We start from the raw sequence: 25,673 nt of genomic DNA on the forward strand, positions 1-25,673 counted from the left end.
CTCTCAGTCCCCCTTGGCCTCCAGAGCCATGCAGCAGAGTTTCTCCTGGCCATAGGGGCAGCTGGTCCACCTGGCAGAGGCCTCCTTTGTCCCAAAGGGGATACAATTGTACATGTGAATATGCTTTTATCAAATTCTGTGTATTCATGCTTGCACACACAAGTACCCAGCTAATCATACCCCTTGCTCCTTCATCTGTGAACACACAGGCACAGTTACCCCGCAGCCAGACTCAGTTGCCCTCTTTCCTTCTGGGTCACAACGAAAGCCTTCCCCACCAGACACCACTTCCGTTTGGTGAAATGAACTGGGACTTGGAATTAAATTTGAGCTAGAATCCTGGATTTCTCTCCTACTGACAAACACCAAAGCGCTATATAAATGTAAATTACTGCTAATATTTTTTGTATGCTTAGTATTTGTTTGTTTTGTTTTGTTTTGTTTTTCTCCAGGTCTCTTCCCCCTGCCCACCAGATCTAGACCCACCCTCCCCATCCCTAAGCCCTCCCACGATCCTGGGTAAAATCTTATTTCCTGCTAGTTTCACTCTTCCATTCCTCCTCCCGGACTCTCCCCAGCTCGAATGCTTGGCTGAGGCTCTGCTCCTGGGGTTTCACTACACCTCCCCATTGGGATTCTGACACTCCATGTTAAGCACTCCCAGCCAGAGACCCCCAGGCTGGAAGGCCGTGCCTCCTTTCCGTGGATATGGGGTCTAAGGAGACAGGAGACTTCCTGAAGCCTGCAGTTGCTAAAGGAGCACAGAGAGAGACTTTTCTGGGTTTGAGGGGTCCCGCCCCACCTCTCACAGGTGTCTGTGATGACGCTGACTTGGACTCCAAGGAGAGGAGGAGGGGTTGGGGGACACTTAGGCAGGTACCACTCTTCGAAGCACCCCTGAAAAACTTGGAAAAGTTCTCCCCAGAGGGGATTTTTGGCTGCAGACGGCATCTGCTGGGCCAGAACGATACCCCAAAGTCCCTCCCCAACCCAGATTTGATGATTCATGGAAATCTATGCCCAGCAACTCAGTACCCTGCTGCGGGGAGCGGGGGCTCCAGGCCTGAGCCACCAGGGAGCTCTGGGCACACCGCCCAGCAAACAGGTCTACACAGAGGGACCTCCTAACTAAAGAGCTCTGCACCCCAAGGCCTGGCACTGGGCTCCACCTGCTTCCACATGCCCTCAGAGCGGGGGACTGGCCTCCATTCAGGGCAGGAGTTCTGGTTCTGAGTAGAACATGGGATGTGTGAGACGTGCAGGAGCAGGAGAAAGTTGAGAGCCGTGCAGCCCAGGCAGGAGAGCAAGGGCTGCGGGGCCGGCTGGGACTGAGCGCCAGAAAGACCCTGCTTCCCCATCAGGACGACGCTCCAGGGCTCTGCCGGCCTCGACCTTGGAGTCCTGAGGCCCAAGCCTGAAAGCCCAGTCAAGGCGGCCTCTGCCTCACACGCAGAGTCTCCGAAGCCTTTCGGACCTGCACCCTCTTGGCTCACAAACCGGCTCCCAACCAGTATCTGCACCTAGGGTGAGAAGCAGAACATGGCTGAGGTGCACATACAAACATACACACTCACTCAAGGGACAGACTTGCTTGGACATAGTTTGCTTTTCCATTGGCCAAGATGATGAGGATACCCCAAAATTGGTGCAATTCTCGAAAGCGCAAGACCACAAAGTCCAAGTCACACAAACACGGAGTCCTCTAAACAAACACCACTTCCATGGTTTTAATAAGCAAAATAGGAAACCATTTTAATAACCAAAAAACAGAAACCAGTCTGAATAAAACTACAATAGACTAAGTTTTAATATTTTCATATCATAAGCAGGGTTTGAAATTGATCCCTTATTTTACATGAAATAAAAACAATTTCCATTGCGGCAAGTTTGATTTCAACACAGTTGAATCCGTAAAAACCGAAGCTCATTTCTGATGCAGGACAAATATCCACAATATTTAAAACTGCAAGCACCATGCGGTTCATACAATCTTGTTATTACTGTTAATTTATCAACTAATACAAACTCAAATGCATCCGGCCAGCAGCGCCAGCAATTTCAAATGGGAACTAAAAATACGCTTTCAATTTGGTATTTTTGTCAGTGCAACTTAAATCCATTAACTGACCTGCAGAAAAAAAATTAAAATTAAAACACACCAGCTCTTCCCTATAACTACTATACAATCGAAGAAGGGGGGGCACCATCAATAACTCATCTGCTATCTCAAAAGCAGGGAAAGAAACACATAACTAAAGTGTTGGTCTAAAGAATGAACTTGAAAGTTGCAAGATTACTTGCCAATGTTTGGGTTTCCGAGCCATTCGGAGCACAGCGGGTGGTTCAACACAAGCTCAGGACTGTTGCAAGGGTCTGGCAAAGCTGCTCACCCTAGGAGCCTGCGGTCCCTGTAATTAGTGAGGGACTGCAGGGTTGCAAAGGGACCCTGGGGTGATTCTGGTTACAATAAAAAGCTAACAGCAAGAAGTAATTTGCTTTCCTTTTTTGTTCAGGGTGTTAATTTGGCTTGAAGACCGGCCGGGAACAAGCACACCCTGGGATCTCTAGGGTGGGGAACTCCACAGCTGCCCTGCCTTGGTCCTCGGGGTTGGGACCCCACGTCCTCTCTCCTTTCTCCACTCCAACAAAATTAAAAACTAAAGTGGTAGGGAAAAGAGGACTAACTGGAGTCAGGGAAGTGGGAGAGGACATGCAACTTTCAAGGGTGCCCCAAGACAAAGTTGTTTTCTGGTGCTGATGCGAAATGCCCGAAACTTTTAATTCTTTACTTACAAAAAAAAGACAAAATTGCCATAATAATAAGCCCAAACCAAGACACTCAACTTGCGGCCACCTTCTCTACGCGGTTTGGCGGGGCGGGTATTTACAAGCCGGCAGCCGGGATTGAAACCCGCACGGCGCACTCCGCCGCCGGAGTTTGGGAACTGCAAACTGCTATCCCTTCTCACCACCACCACCCCGCCCCCCCCAAAATAATAACCAAGGGGGTTATGATCCATGATCAACAACATGCTAAAGATAAACAAGAAAATGGTACAAAATAGAAATTATTACCATACATGTCCAGCATGCAGGATTAATATTTTTAATGCAGATTTTCGTATTTTTTTTCTATATAATCGAGCAGGCAATAAAACTGATGAGATTTGAGCGCCGAGAACGTCCTAACTGAGGCCCGCGTCTCGAGACTCAGAGCCAGTGTTCTCTGGACCCTGGGCAGACAGGTCCATTTGTCCTTCCTTCCTCCGCTTAGCCTCGCCTCGCGCCTGCTGGGACGCCAGGGTCCCTTTCCTCGGTGCTCTCTTCCTGGGGCGAAATGCGCTCCGGGCAGCTAGGCGGCCGGTTTAACACGCAAAGTTCAGAAAGCCAGGAGTCTCCGCACGGCCTTGTCAACTCCTCACGACTAGACTTCGCCGCCCTCCAGCCTGGAGAAAAGTTGCTCCGGGACCTCCCACCCCCTCGTCTCTCTCTGGCTCTGCTCGAGTCTAGGAGGCGGCGCTGGCGCGCGCTGCTTTACACCTTGGCCAAGGTCCCTGCCCGCCCGCCCGCGGCCCGCGCGCCCTTCCTCCCTCTCCCTCAAGTCAAACAGGTCAAGGCTGGGGCCGTGGCAGGGTCAGGGTCCGGGAAGGTCCGGGACTGGGGACACGGGACAGGGAGTCCGGGCCGGGGCAAGGGCGGGGACCGGGACCCATCACGACTCACAGAAAGAACTCGGGAGAGGAGGGGCTGTCGCTGGTGGAGCCAGCCTCCCTGAAGCCGGAGTTGGCGAGTTTCTCACACTTGACCTTGTAGGCGTCTCTCTCGCGGGCCAGCCGGGACACCTCCTGCTTAAGCTGCTCCACCTGCTGAATGAGCTGCGTCTTCTCATTCTCCAGGTGGTGTTTCTGCTGAACGCGTTTATACCTGCACGACTGGGCGTAGCCCCGGTTCTTCAGGGTCCGCCGCTTCTGCTTCAGGCGGATCACCTCGTCCTTGGTGAAGCCCCGGAGGTGGCGGTTCAGCTCGCGCACTGACATAGATACGAGCTGGTCGTCGGAGAAGCGGTCCTCCACGCTTCCGCTGCCTCCCGTCGCCGTTGCCACAGCCGCTGCGTGCGGCCCGGGCCCGGGGTGGCTAGTGGGCAGCTGCTGCGTGGGGCTAGCCGCGCTGGACGGCGGCGGCGACGCTTGGTGATGGTGGTGATGGTGCGGGTGTGCGTGCGGGCCCAGCTCGTCGTGGGCCACGCCGGCGGCCGGGTACGCGTGGTGCGGGTGTGGGTGGTGGTGGTGGTGGTGGTGGTGGTGCGCGCCGCGGAAGCCGTCGAAACTCTGCAGCGGCTGTGGCACTGGATGCGAGCCGATGAGCGCCTCCACCGCGTCCTCCGGCGTCAGGTTGAGCGCCTCGGGGTTCATCTGCTGGTAGTTGCTCGCCATCCAGTACAGGTCCTCGAGGTGGGTCTTCTGCTCGGTCGGGCTGAAGCTGGGAGACGACGGCACAGAGCTGCACGGCGTGCTGAGCGGCGTGGACGACACCGAGCCGGTAGGCTGCAGGCGCGTGCAGGGCCGGCCTGGGCGCTCTGCGCGCCCCAGCGGCTCCTTCTTCACGTCGAACTTGAGCAGATCGAAGTCGTTGACATACTCCATGGCCAGCGGGCTGGTGGGCAGCTCCGGCCCCATGCTCAGCTCCGCGGCCATCGCTGAAGCCGGGCGCAGCTACCGCTGTCGCCCGGGAAACTTTGCGGCGGGTCGGGGAGCACCCAGCCGAGCGCGGGGGCGAAGAGCAGCGAGCCCGGGAGGCCGGGAGCCGAGGGCGCAGCGGGCCGGGGCCGCTGGCCAAGCCTTTGTCTGGGGACGCGGCGGCACGCCGGAGAGTCCCGAGGCTGCCCGCTCTACCCGAGAGCTCGGGGCTGTGGTCGGGTCGGGCCGGACCGAGCTGGGCGGGGTGGAGAGGCGAGCGGGGCGCGCGACTGGGCGGAGGGGAGGTGCGGGGCGAGCGCTCGCCGCTCGCTCTCTAGCTCTTTTGCTCTTGGGCTCTCTCGCTCACAGCCGCTCGCAGCCCGGCGGTGCAGCTGTGCTGGATCCGGAGCCGCCGCCGCCTTTTATCGCCTTCGTCACAGGGGCGCGGGGGCCCGGGCGGCCCGGCGCTCTGGCCAATAGCTGCACGGCCCCCACGACCGGGCGGCGCAGGGCGGGGCGCGCCTGACAGCTCCTCCGCCCCCCGCGTCAGCTGACTTGCGGCCCCAGCCGCCCGCGAGCCGCTAAGGCCTGGCGGAGGGCTGGAGCCGAGTGGGACGCCCCGCCCGGGCCCAGCCCCCTGCACTCTCCAGGTCCCGGCCGGGTGCGCTCGCCTCCCGTGCGCCCCTCACCCCCACCACGGGCCGGATCGCCGCTTCCACCCCCACACGCTCTCGCCACCCTCTATACCCTTTGCACCCCCGCCCCCGTCCCCCAGGTCTTGTAACCCCCAAAGAGGTTCACAAGGAGCGCCGGGACGACACCTCCTGGGCCCTTTGTTCCCAAGCGACCCCCGCCCGATGAAGGTCTCTCGGTGTCCGCGCTAGCCGCGGGCCGTGTGCAGTGCATGCCTGTGTTGCGTGTATTTAGGGGTGTGTGTGTGTGTGTGTGTGTGTGTGTGTGTGTGTGAATTAGTCAGAGTTGGGGCCCGAGAGTTGTGTTCAGATCCAACACTTGACCTCAGGAAACCCTTCTCGGGCCTAGCCGGGTCCGTTCGCCTCCGGCGGGTGCAGGGACGGAACGCTGAGATGCAACTCCACTGACCCGGCCGTCATCCGCGCTCAACCCACTCCCAATTGAACACATGCAAGGAGAAGGTAGTGAATCGGGCAAAAGACTCTGAACCCCTTTCCCTCGTCAGACGCACAGGGCCCTGAGCGCCCCGAGGCTCCGGGCCGAGACCAACCTGGGACCGTGCTTCGGAAGGCTGTTGGCAGCTGGGGAACCGGCCCTGTTTTTGTTTGAACGTTTTGTAACCGTGAAGCAGATCCCAGCGTCAGGCCCGCCACCGAGAGGCTCAAATAGGCATAAAGTGCGACCCCAAGTGGCCACTATGCGCAAAAGGCGCAAAGAACCTCCCGGCCCGCCGCTCCAGGCTTGGACGACGTTTTGGACACCGCGGGCTTCCCCGACCTGGCCCAACCCGAGCAGCCCAGAACGCAGGTTGGGTGTGCACGGGAGACCAGGACGGGTTCCCGTTCGGCTACGCACAAATGTCCCCGTACATCCTTGGTTTCAGCTGTGAGCCCCGCGCTGGCCGTCCCCCAGAAACTCTGCCTCGGGGGATGCCCGCCGGCTGTTCCTCGCGCAGGAAGGCCCTGTGCTGAGAAATGCCGGTGGCCGAAAGTGAAAACCCTAAGGCGAGGGAGCCGAGGGTTGTCCGGCCAGCTCCCCGGAGAGCAGACGGGGAGCCCCGAGCGCGCAGCACTGGTTAGCTAGACAAGACTCGGGCGCTGAGCACCGTCCCTTCCCCTGTGCAGGATGGCCAGAAATAAAAGGTTCTTCCGGAGACCCCAATCCAGGAGCCGAAACCGGATAAATCGCGAATTCGCTGGACCCGGAGATCCGACCCGCCTCCAGCGTCGCCTCCTGTTCTTCAGTTTTGCGCGCGCGCAGCGAGGGGCGGGAGAAGAACGCACCAGGTAAGTGCGTCCCGGCCGCGGCCTGAGCGGGGGCAGTACAACCCGCGTAGGGGGCAGTGGGTCACACCAACGTGGACTCAGCCAGATTTTTTTGTGTGTTTTTTACCTCCAACTTATCTGAAAGTCCGCTCTGTTCTCTTGCGCCCTAGGGGAGTCGGGGGTGAGGCGCGGTCTTGGGCCGCCAATTTTTAGTAAAATGAATAAATTTTAACTAAAACTTGGACTGAAATAATAATTTAGTTAAAATAAATTTTAACTAAAACTTGGACTGAAAGATTTGACTCAACAACCGTAATGCTGGGGGGAGAGGCCGTCTTCCACCGTCTTCGAGATGCGTTCTCTCCGCAGAAACAAATTCTGCTGCCTCTCCAGGGAGCCTGGGTGGTGCGGCTGCTCCGCCCCTGCCCAAAGTTGGGCGCTGGAGTCACATACCCGTCTCCGTCGCGTTCGCGTGCGGACAGCTCACACTTGCACCGCAGTTCCGCGGGGAACGTTTCGAGGCCGCACTGGGCCGACTGCCTTGGGTTTATGTGGACTATGGCTCGGGTTCAAGGCGGTCAGGGGGAGACAAACAGACCCGGATATCTCAGCGCCTCACCCCACCCTCCACCCCCACCCCGAACTCGACCCCCACTCCCGGGCAATAAGAGCGCTGGACTCCGAGAGCGCGTCTGACGCTGTGGCCTTCTACGTGCGTGCCCTCCGCGTGTCCCCTCTGGTCGGTCTGAACCGCGCCTACAAGGACCACGACCTGTGTCTCAGGAGTGTGGACCGCGGAGGCCCTGGGTCTTCTTGAGGCCCCTGCTCTGCGACTCCAAATCTCCGGATGCCCGCAGGCGTCCTGCCGCCGTCTCGGGGTCTCTAGGATAGAGCTTTGTCTGGGCAGGCGCCCTCCTCTTTGTCCCGGTGCCTCTGTCTCTTTTGCTGTCACTTCCTTTTCCTGGGCTCTGACTAGGTTATATTTGTCCATCTCTAGGTTTCCACCTCCAAACCCCTTTCTTGCCGTTCTCCCAGCCTAATCACTCCCAACTGCTCTCCCCGCACCTCCGTCCACCAAACCCCACCAAAGCCCTCACACCTGGCTGCGGGTAAGAAACCGAGACACGCAGATTGCTCCGGGGTGGAGGCCGCTACAGGGCAACCGAGCCCACCTCGCGGCCTCCCCCAGCCCTAGCTCCTGTTGCGCTCTGACGCAGGGTCGCGGCGCCCCAATCCCTCTGGCCTCCGGCTCCCGATAGCCACCGCGGGCCGCTGCCTCTCGGCGCCTAGGGGCTCAGGATCAGCGTGCCAAGCCTAGGGGCAGTGTAGGTGGATAGCCGAACCCGGCGGCTGCATACCATTCCCAAAAGGCAGGTCGGGTCTAGGGCAGGGAGACGAAAGAAACAAGGGATGGTGGACGAAGTAAGGGAGTCGAGGAGGAGAAAAGAACTGAAGGCAAGTCTCCTTTGAGGGAAAGCCGAAGAGGACTGGCGGCGGCCAGAGCCCCTCAGCTGAACAAAGTTTGCTGTCTCTAGTTCCGAAACCCCAACGTGAGATTTTCATCCAAAAGTAACCCCCACTCCCCACCCAGCCCGGGCTGGACCAGAGGCGATGCGTCCTGGGCGCACCATCTCGAGATTCTTTAACTACAGACGGTGACAGAGGAGGCTCTGCGCTGTCGGAACCGCCGCAGAACTTCCGGACACCGGGGGAGACAGAGTAGATTACTACTTAAGAAAGCAAGGGGGTCCCGGCCCGCAGTGCCGGCCCCTCCCCCCGCCCCTGCCCAGCCTCCTGGATAACCCGAGAATGGTCCCGCAGCGCGTCCTCCCGTGCGCCTCCAGCCCAGCGCTGCTGCGCTCTAGGCGGCCGCGTTCCGCCCGAAGCTCCGCGGCAGACCTGTCTCTTCTCTGAGGGCTGCAGGTGTTTGAGGCGCTAGTGGGCGTCTCCATGCGCCTGTGGTTATGGTGGGTGGAAGGCGTGCGAAGGTAGGGGGTGGGTGGGTGTGTGTGTGTGTGTGTGTGTGTGTGTGTGTGTGTGTGTGTGTGTGTGTGTGTGTGAAGGCGCAGCACGCGGGATGCACCGAATGCAGAGCCCGCATTTCCCAGTCTCAGGGTCCCGTCGGTTGCAAGGCTGTGCCATCCCGGGTCCCAAGAAGAGGCGGGTGGTCCCAAGGGCCCCAGGACCGGATTTTCCAGGGAAGGGCCAGAGTCTTGAAATCCCCCAGGTACCCCTTTCTGCATTTGCATCATCCAGATGTAGAGCTATTTGTCTCCCCCAAGGAGCCCCAGGTCTCTGCCATCTTTGTAAGGCCCAGTGTCAGAGGATCATGCTACTCCCAACCCCTTCAGGAGCCTCCCAGGGTCTGTGGCCGCAGAAGAGCCAAGAGCTTTTGCTGCCCTTCCTTCTTTTCCTTCCCAATGACAGCTGTCACATCCACCCACCCCTGCCCCACACAGTGGCCATCAGATTCCATCCTAGTGCCTCTAAGGAGGTATTCTTGGGGTTCTGGGTCCTCCACAGTCTGCAGGCAGCCCAAACACTCAGCGGTTCCCAGCAGGCAGCCAGAGGTACCCTGACTCTACAAAGCCCTTATGCTGCAGCACTCAGGAGTGGGAATTTATTATTACAATTATTTCACAAATGACATATGTGGCTCGCATTCTAGTTTAATTGGGCAGCACTGTGCTAGACCACCACTGGGTAGTACTGCTTCCAGTACAGATGGCATATTTGATAATATTCCCTCCCATTTGTACAAGGGTTTGCAAAGCCTTTTGTCATATATGTTCTCATTCAATCCCCACAATTCTATGAGGAAGCAACTAAACTGTTCCTGTTTTACAAGGTAGGTGGGTAGCAGCCTTCTAAGAGCTTTATGCATATCCAGTCATTCAATCCTCACAACCACCTGATGAGTTGGGGAGGATTCTCCCTTTTTCACAAAGGACACCAAAGCTCCGCAAGTTGTAGTGGTTTCTTTAAAGTTATCTAGCAGTGATGAACTGGAACTTCTGGCCCCAAGTGCTGCACTCTGAATTCTATGAAGGGTGTGGACTCTGCTTCAACTAGGGTGGCATCCCAGGGACCCAGGTCCAGGTGTCAGCCCAGTTTTATTCCAGCTGCTCTCTGGGTCGGGATTCTCAACACCACAGGATTAGTGACTCCATTCTAGTCTTCAGCAGAGCCTCTACCAAGTCCTTGATGAGGCGTGATTCTAAGAGCAGCACTCAATGTGCCTTCTTGTCAAGAGCCATCAGACATCCATCTGCTCCTTCTCCCTCCCTGCCCCTTCTCTAGGAGATAACTGCATGTGGCTGGAGAAAACCAGGTGGGGTGCAGGCCACAGGTGAGACAATTTGCATTGTCCTGCCATCCTTCTGCCTGATCTCTGACCTTGGTTCTGATCTTTGGCCTGCCTCTAGCCTGAGTTTGGCCTTTGGCCCCCAATTATCCATCTCTTAAATATTAAGAGAGGGAGGAGATGGCTCTGTGTGATGAGAAGCTCATTGCCACTCAAACCCACCACTCAGTGAGGGATGACTACAAGGGTTCCTTTTGTGACCCCAGAGCCAGCAGTAGAGATCCTGAGGCTGAGGCTCTCACCTCTCACAACCCACTCATCACCTCTTTGTCTGTCCCTCCACCTCGAGATCTCTCTGGCTCTCCATTCCATGCCAAGCCGCCATCATCTTTTGCTTGGATGATTACAGAGGCCATGGCCAGGCCTTCTGCTTCTCCATGTGGAATGAAGGAATGAATGAACCAACAAAGTAGGCAAACACTGATGCCTCCTTGCAGCATGATGCCTCAGAACCTTACCTGCCCAGTCCTCCAGCCCCTTCCTCTCCCTTAGTAAATCCTATGGAGCCAGTTTTCATGTTACATGAATCTTATCATTCCACCTTTATCCCCCATCCTCACCCCTGCAGCTTAAATGCAAATTCTTTTGGCACTTGGAAAAAGAACCAAATTCTGTAGCATGGCCTTCAAAGCCCTGAATGATTTGGCCCCTGCCAACCTCTCCCAGTACACCTCTCACTGCATCCCCCACCCCTTTCACAATGCTCTAGTCTCACTGACTTCTTTAAGTTCCTCCTGAGCCCAAGCTGTGTCCTGCCACAGGACCTTTGCATGTACCATTCTCCCTGCCTAGAATGAGTCAGTCTCTTGTGTCTGAAGGATCTAGGCAGGGAAGGTGGTCTGTGAGTCTTCCTTGGCCTCAAAGGGTCTTGGATGTAAGTGGACATGAGGGTTGGGAGAAGAACCTACGGGCAAGGGCAAAGTCCTGGTCATTCTAGGGAAATCACCTATAGGGGTCATATGACAGGGCTCCTGCCTCTATGATAGCCCTCAGGTTTGGAGAAGGCCTTAGGAGGTAGCACAGGGAAGTTCAAGGAATTGGTCTGTTAGGCTAGTCCAGATGTTTTCCACTTGAACAAGTTGTTACAAATGCAGATTCCCATGCCACAGTCTGATTTTGTAGGTCTGAGTAGGGGCCAGGGATTTGCATTTTAATAAGTTCCTAGGAAATCTGATGCATGGGATCCAAGAAACACACTTGGACCACGAGCTCCTGGAGGAAGAAGCTGTGTTGAAGTTGCCTGTGTATTCCCAGTGGCCAGCGCAGTGCCCTTTTATCAATTACAGTTGATGCCTCCTTGCAGCATGATGCCTCAGAACCGTCAGGCCTTTCCTGCCCAGTCCTCCAGCCCCTTCCTCTCCCTTGGTTAACATGCTTTCCTGAACCAACCCTTACTTCTTCCTCCTCAGATCAAGGAGCAACTCAGAGGAAATCTGGATGATCTGGGTGACCCTGCCCCACTGGTCACCCCGCTTGCCTCTTAATTTGTCCAAAAGCTCTTCTGCAGGTCCAGCTTCCCTGTCACATGCTCATCCAAGCTTGAAGAACAAGCTTCTGGGCACAGAGGAAGTGGGCAGTGCCTGCCCACAGCTCCCAGGCCAGTCACCAGCCCAGGGCCACTGCCGGGGCCCCTGGAGGGAATCATGCTGTTTGGCTGTGCCAGAGGTCCGGCTCATTTCAGCCAGGAGCTACTGTGGCCACTCAATCTCTTTTCCCCCCTTTCTTCTTTTACAAAGAATTATACAAGCTATACCAGGCTACTTTGTCATTACAAAAAAGGCAGCAATGTAGTTTTAACATCTATGTCTACAGAACAACTTGTTTTTTTATTTTTACTCCACACCATTCTGTGTAAATACATCAAGATCTACTTCTTTCTTTTTAATTAACTCATAGCATTCCATCCAATGGATGCACCATAGTTTTTTTATCAGTCCTGTATCAATGGACATGTACACTAAATACTGTCTTTCACTATTGCAAACAATGCTGCAACAAACTGCTTTTTACATGCTACTCTTTGCACATCTGCAAGAAATGAAATTGCTGGGTTGAAAGATATGCACATTTTCACTGTTAACACTGTCAAATTAGCCTCTAACAAGATTGCACCGTTTAATTTCCTATCAGCAATCATATGAAAGTATCTGTTTCCCCACAGCCATGCTAATGATGGATTTTATCAAGATTTTTCATTTTTGTATCAATTCTATTTATATCAATTCTATGACCATCGCTGGGTTCAAGGATGGCTGTGGCCTCTTTCCTCCCTTCAAAGACAGTGGGAGCCCTTCCGCTGCAGCTGGAGAGATGGTCTGATGGCAGGGCATCCACAATGCTGGGGGTCCCATGCAAATGAGCCCTGAGTTCCATTAGGGGCAGGGTGTGGGGTTGGCAGAGAAGGTTGTAGAGATGAGGTGACACTTGAATAAGTCTTGGTAGGCTGAGCAGAAATTTGCCCAACAGAAAAATACCCTAAGCTCTGGTGAAGGGACCAGCCCAAAAAAAGGCAAAGAAGTCTGAACCAGCCTCGGGCACTCTTATTTCAGAGAAGCTGGAGAAAAAGCTGGAAGCTTCTGCAGGAGCCAATGCTTGACAGGCCTTGAATGCCTTGTCAAAGGTTCAGAGCTCTGTCCAGTGAGCTAGAAGCTCCCCTCCACACAGGCAGACATCTTTTCTGTTCACTTCCAGGCACATAGTAGGTGCTCAGTAAATGTTTGTGGAAATGAGGAGAGTCCCAAAGGTGTTTAAGCAACATGCTTAATTCCCTTTTCTCTCTCATGGAGCCAGGTGACCTCAGTGCCAGGGACTGTGAGCTGGGCTGCTTTCTGGGCATTGGGGTACCCTTTCCTGGGTTTTGCCCCTTATCTGGCCTTGTTCCAGTTTCCTTTCACCTCTGCCCATTAGAGATTGCTTTTGGTTTCTGTGTTGACAAGCCCTGTTTCTGTGTTTGGAGCGGCTGTTCAGTGCCATTTCCTGATTTAATATCAGGCCAGCACAGAGCAAGGATGCACAGTTAGCAGTTTTTGCTCCAAGTATTTTTCAAGTTCCCTTTTGATGTAAGGGTTGGGTTTGCAGCTTCCCTGATCTTACGGAGCAGGGAGGGAGAGATGGGAGAAGGAGCTGGGGAGCCAGAGGCAGGAGGAGGAGAGAGGAGGGCCTGGAGAAGATTCATCCAATACAGCTAAGCTGGGAGACTCCAAGCACCTTTCTAGAAGGGGGATGGCAGAGGGCTCAGCAGTAACATGGAGGCAGATTAAAGGGTCCACTGACAGAGGTGGCCTCCATGAAGCAAGGCTGCTTTCACCCTTCTGTACAGGTGTAAAGGTGTGCACATGTATCTATGTGTATAATTCTCTGTCCCAAATACAAAGGACTGTAAAGTGTAAATAAGCTAATGTGACACATTTCAAAACACCAGAACATGAAAACAAAATGAGTTCAAAGAAAACCTTAAAACAGATACAGGTTCCAGTGATGCTCAGTTTCTGTTTGTCTGAGCATCTGCTATGCTCCAGGCTTTCTTCAGGGCTGGTGCTGGGAACACAGAGATGGAGGAGCTCATCATCTTCTGGTGGGAACAGATATTTTCACTACCCCATGGTCAATGCAGTGATGGCAGTGTGCACAGGGGGCTGTGCACACAGGAATGTGTACACACACAAGGACAGGGCCCAGGGAGAGACTGGAATATCTTCTCCAGAGTCCTTGGAGGCTCTGGCCTCCACCTATAGACACTGATGTGACCTGCTGATGGGTCTCATTTCTACCTGCACTCTTGCCCACTCCAGGGCTCATCCTCTGAGACCCTCTGTGTCACTTTGGGTCCTCAGAAAAGTAGATGCCAAAACAGGATTAGACGTGCAAGAAGGCTACTGGAGAAACAGCTATGAAGGCTGATGGAGGAAGGGCAGGGGAGGCAGGGAGAGCCTTCAGACGACAGTGCAGGGCTGATACCTGTGGAAGGAGGGGACGGAAAGAGGCTTGAGCAGGATAGGCTTGGACTACAGCATGGTTCTAGGTTTTGAGCAAGCTGACGGGATATCCCTGACGCCTCTTGGAGGAATCCCACCTCCTGGCGGAAAGGGCCAGCACCAGCGCCACTCCCCCACCCAAGGCTCAGTCACTAGCTAGGAACAGTTCAGAGGAAGCCCAGGCTCAACTCAAATACACTGGTGGAACCAGAAGTGTGGCAGCTGAGTCTGCCAGCCAACGATGCTTCCTGTAGCAATTTCCCTTGAAGAAGGCCTGAGTGGTGCATTCCCCCAGCTACTACACCCTCCCTTCTTCTGTGCATTCCCAGGTAATGACATCAATGGCACAATCGCTTACTGAGTGATTTCTACATGTGAGAGACATCATCTCACTTAGTCCTCCACAACAATCATATGAGACAGTACTATTATCATTATTATACCCATTTTATAGACACTGAAACTGAGACCCAAGTAAATCAAATCACTTCCAAGCCGCCACAGCTAGCAGGTGGCAGAGAGAAATTCAAAGGCTGTTTGACTCTAACCACTGCACCAGACTGCTTTGGCCAGGAGAAGGCTTGGGAAGGGTAAGTCGAATGCTCATTTCTCCCTTTGCACCTGTCACTCCTGCTGCTGAGCCCCTGTGATGTGTTAACAACACAGCCCCCAGGAAGACACCCAGGTCTCAACAGAGCTGATGCCAGCCCATTTCAAGCTGTCCTCAAGGTGCCATCAGCCTGCCAGTCAGCTCCAACAGAAGGCCCAGAATGCTCACCTGAAGAAGGTACTCTTCAGCAGCCTCACATCTGTCCTTTTCCTTGAGCATCACCTCCTCTGGGAAGTCCTCCTGGCTGGCTGTATTTCCATAGAACGTTAACAGACCTCCACCACTGCGTTTCTCAAACTGTGCCCAAAGTGCCTGTTTTATTTCCTTTCACCACTAAACTGGGCCCCTCCAGGACTAAAACCAGGTCTGAATCTTGCCAGGATCCCCAGCACTCGCCTGCCCCTGGAGGGGTGGCAACTCATGGAAGCAAAGCTCAGATAAAGGAAGGCTGTGGGGCATCAAGAAGATGCCATTGCAGGGCTTGGGCCCTGAGAGCCATTCATTGCTTTGGTGTTCAAAAGTGCAGCCTGCTCTCCCCATCCTGACCGCCAGGGGCCTCATCAACCCCCTAGGCACCAAGCTTCTTGCTTTTCTCACCAAGTCAATGGCTCCTCACATGTGCCCCAACTGCCCTGTGGGGGCTAGGCCCAGGTTTTCCCAAACCCCAGCATCTGCTTGGCCGCCGGTGGCCCAGTGGATAGCCCCAGCCAAGGAGGAGAGTTATTTTTATTTATTTCTTCTTAATCATGAACTTAATTTAGCTGCTAATCAGGTTACCATGGTGACTTGCACTGGATTTATAGCAGTTTCCTAAAGCGCCTTTTTCCCACTCTTTGGGTAAATGAATAAAATTTGGGTGATGTGCAAAGCACATATATATTGGGTGTCCCAGGAAAGGTCAGACACATCCATTTTGCATTTGCCTCTTGCCCTGCCTTACAAGCTTAAGAAAGTGCATCACTCTGGGCAAGCCTGGTTTCCTCTCTTCTGCTCTGCCTTTAGAACTTTCCGTGGATCCCTACTGCCAACCAGGGAGAGTCTGAGAGTCCTGCATTGCTCTCCAGGTCCCTGCCTGCCACTCCATCCTCAACTCCCTCCTGCTCCCTGGCATTTTCCCTCCTTCCCAGTTCCCCTGGGCTGTCCCCTGCATGCTTGTGCCTCTGTGCCTTAGGCCTGGAAAGCCCTTCCCAGACAGCACAGGGGGCCCTCAGTGGTCTCCAGAAAGTTTCTTTCTCTCTCCTCTGTCCTGGGAGTCACTTGGCCTGGCTTGTCTTGGGATCACATTCCATCCAGTTTGGTATTTGTGGACACCATTGAGCACTCTTACTGGCACACTTGCCACTCACGCAGGGGTCGGGAGAGGAGAACAGGGCAGGAAGAGGAAATGAGGAGCTGGCATTTGTCAGCTTTCTGCATATTCACTGTCTTGGAGGTTCCCCCGCTGTACATCTCAGTGTTTGGAGTACACAGTTCATCTCCCTGCTGTGTCTCGCCCCATGGGCTCAAAGACACTTCTATCTTGGGCCAACTGGAAGCCCCCCTTTGGCTCCCCCAAAGGGGCAATGTCTCCAGGCTGGAGGCCACAATTTCCAGCTTTCCCCTGCGGACCTTGGGGCTGGCTGCCAATCAGTCCTGGGATCAGCCGCAGTCCATTAGTGCATGCCCAAGTCTCCAGGCGCCAACAGACCCACCGGGCGCCGGCACCAGATCCTTCCCACTCAGGGAACCCAAAGCCACCTTCGGTTATTGTCTTAGCCTTCGTAATCAGAGATACTGGACCCGCAGACCGTGGGCTGGCTCACTAGGCTCAGAAACCCCAGCCCCTAGCCAGGGCACCTTCTGGAGACCACTCCAAGAGAACACTCTGGAGCCTCCCGGGTGACAGGAGGAACAGCCAGGCCCCTTTGCAGCAGCCTGGCCTGTAGGTGAGGCTGTGTGAGCGTGTTAACTCACCACCTAGCTCTGAGGCTCATCTGGAAAGTAGGGCATTAGTCGTGGCTGCTGCCTAGAAAAGCCAGCCAGGGGCAGTAGGCATCAGGAATCATGGACTTCTTTTCACGTCTGGCCCTTCTGAGTTTGGAGTCAGAAGAACTGGGTTCACATCTGGGCCCTGCACCTTTATTTGATTTTGCTTCAAGATTGGGGCCGGGGAGAGGAAAATTCAGTTCCCAAAAGAACTTTGGGAGGGTGAGATTAGCAGGTCTAGATTTCTGTAACAGTAACCATGAAGGGCATGTTTTTGGTATGCCAGGCAAGCCCAAAATGCCACAGTGACTTTGGCAGGCACATTTATCTGTTTGCACCCCAGAGAAGTCCTTGCGAAAAGGAACGTGTGTCAGGGGGCCTGTGGGGGCAGGGTAGAGAGAGAGCCCCCTGAGTCATGTTCAGCCATACTGGGCCTGGAAGGGTCCAGGGATCCAGACACAGGAGCCCAAGGCTTGAGAGAGTCTGGGGTTCTAGGCCTGGGTCAGTGGCAATCTTACTGTGTGACTTTGGGCCAGTTTCTTAATGTCTCTGGGCTTCAGAGGAGTTTTTCTAGGGAGGCGAAATCCCCCCCAAATGAAGGTGGGACCTTATGTCTCCAGCCCCCTCTCCAGCATGTGAGCTTGTCTGGCCCATCTCAGAGCAGTCTCACAGAGGGGAAGAAATTATGACTTTGTAAAGTCCAAACAGCAAAGCACGAACCCCCTCAGGCCATTGGGGGCTCCTCCTCCACCCCTGTGCATACCTTAAGGTAGGCCCTGTGCCCATCCCCTGGAATGACTCAACAAGCATCCAGTGGAGAGGAAAGCAGGGGAACTCCCATTTACTTGCTGTATATTACATAGCATTGTGTTTAAGAGCAAAGGCTCTGGACACTGGTTTCAAATCCAAGTTCTGCCACTTAGTAGCTGGGTGACCTTGGGCAAGTTACCTAACCTCTCTGTGCCTCCTCTTCCTCATCTGTATATTGGAGCTAACAGCAGCATATACCTCTTAGGGTCATTAGAACAATTGAGTTAATACATGTTAAGCATTTATTGCTTTGTGTTAGTAATTATGTTCCAAACATATTCCCAGTGTGTTAGTTCTCAAAGTTAATATTATTAGCCCCATCTTATAGCCAAGGAAATAGATGCAGAGAAATTTCATCTCTCACCTGGGCTGGGTGCTCTAAATTGGTGCATTTGCCATCAAACCTTGCTGTACTCTTATCTGTTCAATGTGATCAATGTTCTCAACTGACTTGTTTCGTAAAACAAGTTCATATAGAAGGGGAACCAAGAAGGGAATGGGGAGTTAATTAAGAAGGGCAGGATGAGCCACTGATCAATCTTAATGTCATTAAAGGAGAGACAACCAGGCATCAGAATGCGATGCACCAAAGAGTACATAGCACCATCTACAAAGGCTTTTAGTCAAAAACTGAATGTGACTCTCATCATTTTTGGGTATAACTACCAGATTTCAGGAAACACAGGGGACAGAAGAACACGTTAAACAACACTGCAAGGAGGTAATCAGTCAAACCCAGAAATGAAGCAGTGTGTGGAAGAAAAGATCCAGATTCATCAAGAAATAAAAGCATTTAAAAAAATAGTGAGGAGGCAGGGGAAAGAATTGGTATAGATGAAAAGAAACTTAAAACACATATCAACCAAATGCAATGTTTGTAGACTGATTAGAACACACCAAATATAAAAAGACATTTTTGAGACAATGTGGATATTTGAATATCAACCAAATATTAGATATGAAAGGAACTGGTTGTTTTTATTTGTTATATGTGATAATAGTATTGTGGCTATGTTGAAAAAAAAATAAGTCCTTATCTATTAGTAATACGCCCTGAAGTATGTATGTATGTATGAAATGAGATGGTATCTGGGATTTGTTTTAAAAGCATAAGCAAGGGGATGGGGTAAGAGGTTCATGAAGGTTTATTGTAATTCATTCTACTTTGGTGTACATTTGAAATTTTTCACAATAAAAAGTTTAAAAAGAAAAGAATGGGGAAGCAGATCACTATGAAGAAGTTACAAATACAGATTCCAGAAGCATTGATTCCAAGTGAGATTTGGCTCCATGGGGCTGGGAGGGGCCAGGAAAGCTGCTCAACTCCTTGGCCAGCCAAGAAGCTGCATGTCCCTTACCTGTTCTCTGGCCACTCAGGGAAAAGTGAGTATTGTGCACCACCCTGGAATTCATTCATTCATTTATTCACTCATTTGTTCATTCATTTGTTCATTCAGTCACCTTTCTATCAAGCGCCTACAACGTGCCACACACATACACTGAGGTAAACACTGGGGACATGAAAGGATCATCTCTGCCTGTGCAGCACTGATAAAGTCTGAGAAAGGGAAGGAGATTGCCTGCCACCAAGGAGTTTAACATGGTGGGGGCCGGTGCGGGGGGTGGTCAGTGAAATGGCCTGGGGTGAGGGATGGTCAGGGAAAGCCTCTATGAGGATGTAACACAAGCTGGAACTTGACCTATAAGAAGGAGACGGCCGTGTATAGAGCCCAGGAAAAGGCATTCAGGGAAAGATAACAGCAGGATAAATGTCGTGGGGCATTTGAAGGAATCCTGCACTTCCAGGAATGGTAAGAATTGGAGGGCTGGACGGGGGTTGGAGGGGGGTTGGAGGAGGGGGCGACTTGTATGAGACAAGGGCCTTTGCAACTGGGGAATATCTGAGGCTATTAACTGCTGCTCTGAATCAAGAGAAACTTCACCCCATAAACAGAACATGTCTGTTCTGCTAACCTGACAAACTTCCCTGCAAGTTATTAAGAAAGATATTGGAAAAGTTTGCAAACATGTAGTCTAGAATAGTTAGACTTATTTAAAGAATTTTAACTTGGGAGCAGGGTAGGGAGGAAGGGAGGGAGGTGCCCTGGGGCAGAGAAGAGGCCACTACAATGGGAACCACTGGAATCGCTGAGTAAGTAATACCCCCAATTAGAGATTTAAAAACCAATGGGTGAAAAGCAGGCCTGGGCCCTGCCGGGCTCTCCCTCCTTCAGCCAGCCCCAGCCAGGGCAAGGAAGTTCCAGCCAACTGTGCACATAGCAGCCCAGTGATTTATGGCCCTGAGACAAAAGCTCCCAAGGAAAGGCCCCGTGGAACTCAGACATGTTGTTGGAACAATTAGAGCCCATCCATCCATCTGAGTCAGCACAGCATCCGGAAAATGGGCCTGGGACAAGGGCTGCCAAGGGCCAAGTGCCAGCTCTTTGCGTGGGACGTTCCATGAAGTGAACAGGCACAAAACCCTGGGAGCTGGGGGTGGGGTGGGGGGGTAAAATAAGCCCCATTTTCCAGATGTCAAAAATGAAGCTCAGAAGGATGATTTGCCCAAGACCACTGGCTAGGAGATTCAAACTCAGCTCCCCTTCATATCTTACTATGTCCATGGCAGTTTCCTGTGGGCCACAGAGCTTTTTCTCCAGTTTTCCAAAATTGCACTCTTGTTGCCCATGTAGGAGAGTTTGGCTTTCAGCTCCCAATTCACCCTATAGAAACAATCTGGAGTATCCAACGCTAACGTCAGTTGCCTCTCCTGCAGAAATTGGCATTTCACTTCCTCCTTTAGAAATAAGACACAACAGGGGCCAAGGAGGGGTTGTGGGTGATAGCCCCCTGCTTCCAAATCATGTGCAGCACCCTGGGCCATTGTGAGATGCTTGTGAAGAAGCACCCCACAGGGCACCCACTCAGGCTGGCCTGCACTCAGGGTCAGGAGCAATGGGGCTGATTCAGCTCTGGGATCCCAGCACAGGGCCTGGTCCAGAGAAGGCACCAGCAAAATGTTTGCTGAACAAAAGAATGGACCTTTGGCCCTGGAGACATTGCAACAAAATCCAACTTTAGAAAAGAAAACTTAATGGCTTGTTAACATGATTAAAAGATAGAGAAATGCTATGTAAAATGTTCATTTTAAAAATCAGGACACCAAACCATATAAGAAAGAAATCCACACAAATCTTTTAATTGTATAGAATAACATGCATATATTTGTGCATAGAAAAAAATACTGGATGAAAATGTAAATTGAAATATTAACAGTCATATCTGTGTGTGGTTGGTTTATGCATGGCTTTATTTTTGTCTTTCATTTTTTTCCAAGAAGTGGGAAAGGAGGATGTGCAATTTCTTAAATAATGAGAGCCATAACTGTTTTTTTTTTTTTAAATAATGTAGTTGTAAAGCATTCTGGGCTACAGCCCCAAGGCAGGATATCACCTGCCACTCTGATGCCAGAGCCAGCTAAAGATGCCAGACAAGGCTCCAAAATTTAGTGAACTTAGGGGGAGCTCCCCTAATCCCGCAAACCCCAGGGCCCACGGGATTCCACAGCTGCTGTGAGCCACACCAGGTTTCACAGAGCTGCCCATCCCTGCCCAGGGTCTGAGAGTGAAGAGTGTGGGTCCAGCCCTAATAGCCCATCTGCCAAAATCTCACCACGACCAACTACATTTCCATGACTCCTTTCTCTGTAAGCAAGTTAGTAAATCAAAGCACATCTCGTTCACAAGGTGGGCCCTTTCTGGTAAAGCACAAAAAAACTTAATCTTGGGTCCAGAAGCAGTAGATTGTGGCGGCAAGTCGGCAGCCAAAACCATTAATCTTTGCCGCGTTCCCCAACTGGCCCGAGTAGTAAAGAAGATAATACCCCAGCAGAATCAGTGACCCACTACAAATTGGTCCTGAAAGGTCCACCAGCATAAATAGACTTTTGCTGATCCAACACTTGTTAGGAACCCCAACAAAGAGACTATTGGCTCATCTGATGAGCCGCTTGCAATGGGCCCTTGCAATGGCTGGTGATGGATGACCATCCTCCCTTGGAGGGGAAGATGCAGCTCCTGGTATGGGGCCCTTTCTCATCTTAAATTTGTCCTCAATAAATCACAGGTGCAGAGAAGCCGGCATCAGTTTCATTACACCTACATGCTCCAGTATCAATCATGCCACCATGGCGGCCTGTCTGGGCGCAGTTCATTTTAAGTGGCTCTTTCTGTCCTGATTCAGTTTCTACCACGATGCACACTTCCAAGGAGCTGGGGTGCAGGGGGCGGGAGAAGAGGCTTCTTTCTCTCTCAAGGCCTGTGTGCCCTGGGCCCCAGCACCTATTCCCTCTTCCTTCTCCATTAACCATCCCCCAAATAGGTGGTCATGCTGAGCTCAGCACCCAGGCCTGTGCAAAGGACCAAAGCCTTGGACCCAGAAAGGCTTCTTTTTAATGGCTCTGACATTTGCTAACTTGGGGCAGGTCACCATACTCTGCTGCAGTTCCATTCCCTCATCTGAGAAATGGAGATAATAATACCCACCTGCTGAGATCAAACACAGTGATATGAGTAAGATGCCTAGTGCAGGGCCGAGCCCAACGTGGACCCTCAACCGACGTTAGTTCTAGCCCCTGCTCCTGCCTGGCTTGGATGCTAGTTAAAGAGAAACTATTGCAGGGGTGGCCAACCTTGCCTTGCCTTTGGTGTCCAGGCCCATGAGCTCCTCTTCCCCACGGCCACTCTGCCTAGACCACTCCTGGGGCCGGCAAGGGTGTGTCAATTACGACTCAGAATTTATGACGATGCTGCCACAGCTCGTTTTTTGGTCTTGTTCATTTCATTGTAGGCAGTTAAAATACACTTAAAACTAAGGACACCAGAGAGCTCTCAGACCTCTTTTTAATGCACATAATCAAAGACTTCAATGTCATTAAATGCATGCATAAGGCTCATCATAAAAACCGTGAACTTCTTTTTTAAAGCTTCATAAATGGGAATAGATGGTTTCTTTTTAGGTGGGCCCTAAGCCGGTCTGCCTGCGGCCCTCCAAGCCTGCCATTTGCTTCCTCTGGTGGGCACAGTCCTGGCTGACTTGACCCCGGATGGAGCACTTAAGGCCTGGTGGCAGCCCTGTAAACCCTTAACTGAATGAGCAGATCTTTGAGCAGAGGAGAGGGGAGCGCAAAGACCCTGCTCCCAAGTTGGTCAGGAATGTCAGACAGAACAAGCTTTCCAAAAAGACACTTCCATTCACTTTAAACCTACAAGGGAGCTGGAGTGACAGGGCCATTTATTTCCAGAAGAGTTGGGGAGGGCTGGAAAGGAGAGGCAGGGAGAAGGAGGAGGAGGGGGAAAGGCAGCAGAAGGAGAGGCCAGGGGAGAAGGAGAAGGTTTGCAAAACACATAGAGGAAGACAGAAAGGGCAATGGGACAGCCCACAGTAGTTCATCAGCACTGCATTTTAGCTCAGAATCTGCAGGCAGATTCAACAGACCCACGTACATACATGATGCACCTGGGAGAAGAGTGTGTGATAATGACAATAATATTGAGGATCTACTGTGGGTTCAGTCTGGTGTCTAAGTCTGTTACAAGCACAACCTCATTTAATTCTCCTATCAATTCTGTAAGGTAGAAACTACGTTTCATTAATTTTAAGATATACACTCCCCACCCCCCATTTTAACATCTCCAAAATTGAGATGCATTTTGCAATCACTGTCAGCCTGACAGCAGTCTTTATGTCATTGTCCTGTCTGCTCATGCACATCAAAACTTGCAGAATGGGTATTTGTGGCTTGGAAGAAAATCCCAGGAACAAGAGAGGGGTAGTTTTTAAAGAAATGCTACACCCCCAATACTTGTGATGTTACAAAAAATGATATCATGAGTCTGTCTCATGCTGATGCAATCTCTGAATATGAAGAAGCTTTAGGAACACCTTAAACAATTTGTTTTATTCACATTTTCCTTTTTATGTATGTTCGAAGGTCATATATGATAAAAATCTATATATAAATAAACCCAAGAGTGTTCTTTCAATAAGTATAAAATTAGAATTCTAAGTGATAAGAAAGTGTTGTGGTTTAATTGGCAATGATTCAACTTTCCTTAGTATTATGTAAAATTAGAAGAACATACAATCGCTGGCTTCTTGGATTAGGTGAGTATGCTGCTGTCCCATCTTACAGATGTGCAAACTGAGGCTTAGAGTCCTTCATTACTTACCCGAAGCCACACAGAAAGTCAAAACCCTGGATCTTTCAGATTGCAGAGTCTGTGTTCTCAGTCATCATTGCCAGGCTCCTCTGGCATCTCAGAATAAGGTTCAAATTCCAGCTTGGCCACTTACTGGGTTTGTGACCAGGGGGAGTGAGTTCTAGTCTCTGCCAAAAGGTGTGGATGCTAATGAAACCTGCCTCTCCAAGTTACTGAGGATAAAATCCTTATGTGAAAAGGCACAGCATGGCACCCAGCCCCACAAAGGTGCTCAAGATGTGGGCGTCAAATGAAGATCTGTGTGCAGGTCTGTGGCACATCTGAAGAGCACCCGCTTTGCCCCTGCAGCAGTGGCCTAAAAACTCGGGCAGCAGCAGGAGTGCAGATCTAGAACTGGAGACTAGGAGCATGGATTAAAGATGCTTGTAGCCCCAGCTCAGGTCAAGCTAATCTGCACACTTACCAGGGCCTGCTGGATGCACAGTGCTCTGTCCCCATTAGGTCTGAGATTTAAGCTAAGAAATTAGCTTTTAGAAATCATAATAAAGGATGTCTTTCCCCACAGATTGTAAGTAGAATATATTTACAAATATTTTGTAACAAAACAGACATGTTATAATGAATATTCCTTTGCCAGAGACCACCCTACAGTTCTCATTTTATATTTCCTTCCATTCTTATTTCTACCCCTATTTTATAAATTGCAATTATACATGCAATTTTATAACCCGCTTCTTTTTTCACTTAGCATAAGCATTTCCCCCATGTTGATAGAAGCATCATTTCAAATATTACCTAACATTTCATTGAATGGGTAGACCATAAACTAGCTAACCACTCCCCTAACATGGGACATGAGCCAGTCTCCAATCCTATAAATTATTTACAATAGCATTACTGGGTCAAATGACAGGTACATTTTTAAGGCTTGCAATAGATACTGTCAAATTGACTGTTTCAGCTCAACCTTGCCAGCACTGAATATTGACATTTTTTAGAATTCTCTGTTAATTTGATAAGTGAAATTTTACTGTTTTAAATTAATATATCCTTGCTTACTAATAAATTTGAACATTTTTTCAACTTTATTACCTGAACATATTTGTGAATTTGGCATTCACATTGGAGCAGTTAGCATACTAAATCAAGCTGCCTTGTTTTAAATCTTGGCTCCCCGCTTACAGTCTGTGTGATCTTGAGATGATTAGTTAACTTATCAGAGCTTTGCTTTTCCTTGTCTTTTAATGGAGAGGATAATAATCACACCCACCTCACAGGGTCTTTATAAAGAATGAATGAGAGATTCCTGTAAGTTATATCTGGCATATAGTAAGTGACAGATAAATATTAACTACTTGAATTTCTTCTTTTGTAGATTGTTTTCATAATCTTTACTCTTTTTTCTCTTCGGATTTTCATGTTTTTTTTTTTATCAACTTGAAGGAGCTCTTTTTATATAAAGGACATTGGTCCTTTTTCACATTGGTTGTGAATATTTTTTAATTGGCTTTTAAATATACATCTTTCTGGCTGGATGGTCTCCATGAAATTATTTGAGGACCGTCCACATCCAGGAAATCTTCAGAGGAGTTATTTCTATTACGAAAGTGTTTGGAAAAAGAAAAAGGGTTTAATTTCCAGTACTGCACCTCAGAAAACATGGCTTCAGCTCAAAATGCTGTGTTTCCAATAGGCCAGGTAGGGATTGAGGTTTATTCAAAATGATGTCTGACTGGTTCAAGTCTGTGGTGCACAGAGAATGTTGCCACAGCTCCTACACATTGGTGCCTAAACATTCCTCATGGCACTTCAAGTCAGAGAAGGAAGTAACAGAGCTTTCTGGAAACTGATCTCTCTGGAGCACATTCTTTCCCAGTTCTGAAGCTGTTCTAATGTTCGTGATATTTTGGTGAAAACCCTCTCCTCCAGTATCTCCATTTGTACACGGCCCCTTCCATACACTCGGTACATTTCTGTCAACGAGGGTCCCGAGGAATGAGAAAGCCTCTGTTTTTGTTTCCATTTTTTATGTCTATTAAAAATAAACATGCTGAGAAGCTGCCTTTTAGTCTCTTTATCAAGCCCCAAATGACGT

The 25,673-nt window shown here is 51.1% G+C and overlaps 1 protein-coding gene across 1 annotated transcript; it reads right to left on the reverse strand.

The window, feature by feature from the left end:
- Positions 1–1,698: 1,698 nt before the first annotated feature.
- On the reverse strand, positions 1,699–5,079 carry MAFB (MAF bZIP transcription factor B). The gene has a single exon (XM_037811839.1). The coding sequence runs from the start codon at positions 4,692–4,694 to the stop codon at positions 3,720–3,722; it is 975 nt and encodes a 324-aa protein (XP_037667767.1). The 5' UTR covers positions 4,695–5,079; the 3' UTR covers positions 1,699–3,719.
- Between the last annotated feature and the right edge of the window lie 20,594 nt (positions 5,080–25,673).

Source organism: Choloepus didactylus, chromosome 19 (assembly GCF_015220235.1).
Source record: "Choloepus didactylus isolate mChoDid1 chromosome 19, mChoDid1.pri, whole genome shotgun sequence".
Lineage (NCBI taxonomy): Eukaryota > Metazoa > Chordata > Mammalia > Pilosa > Megalonychidae > Choloepus > Choloepus didactylus.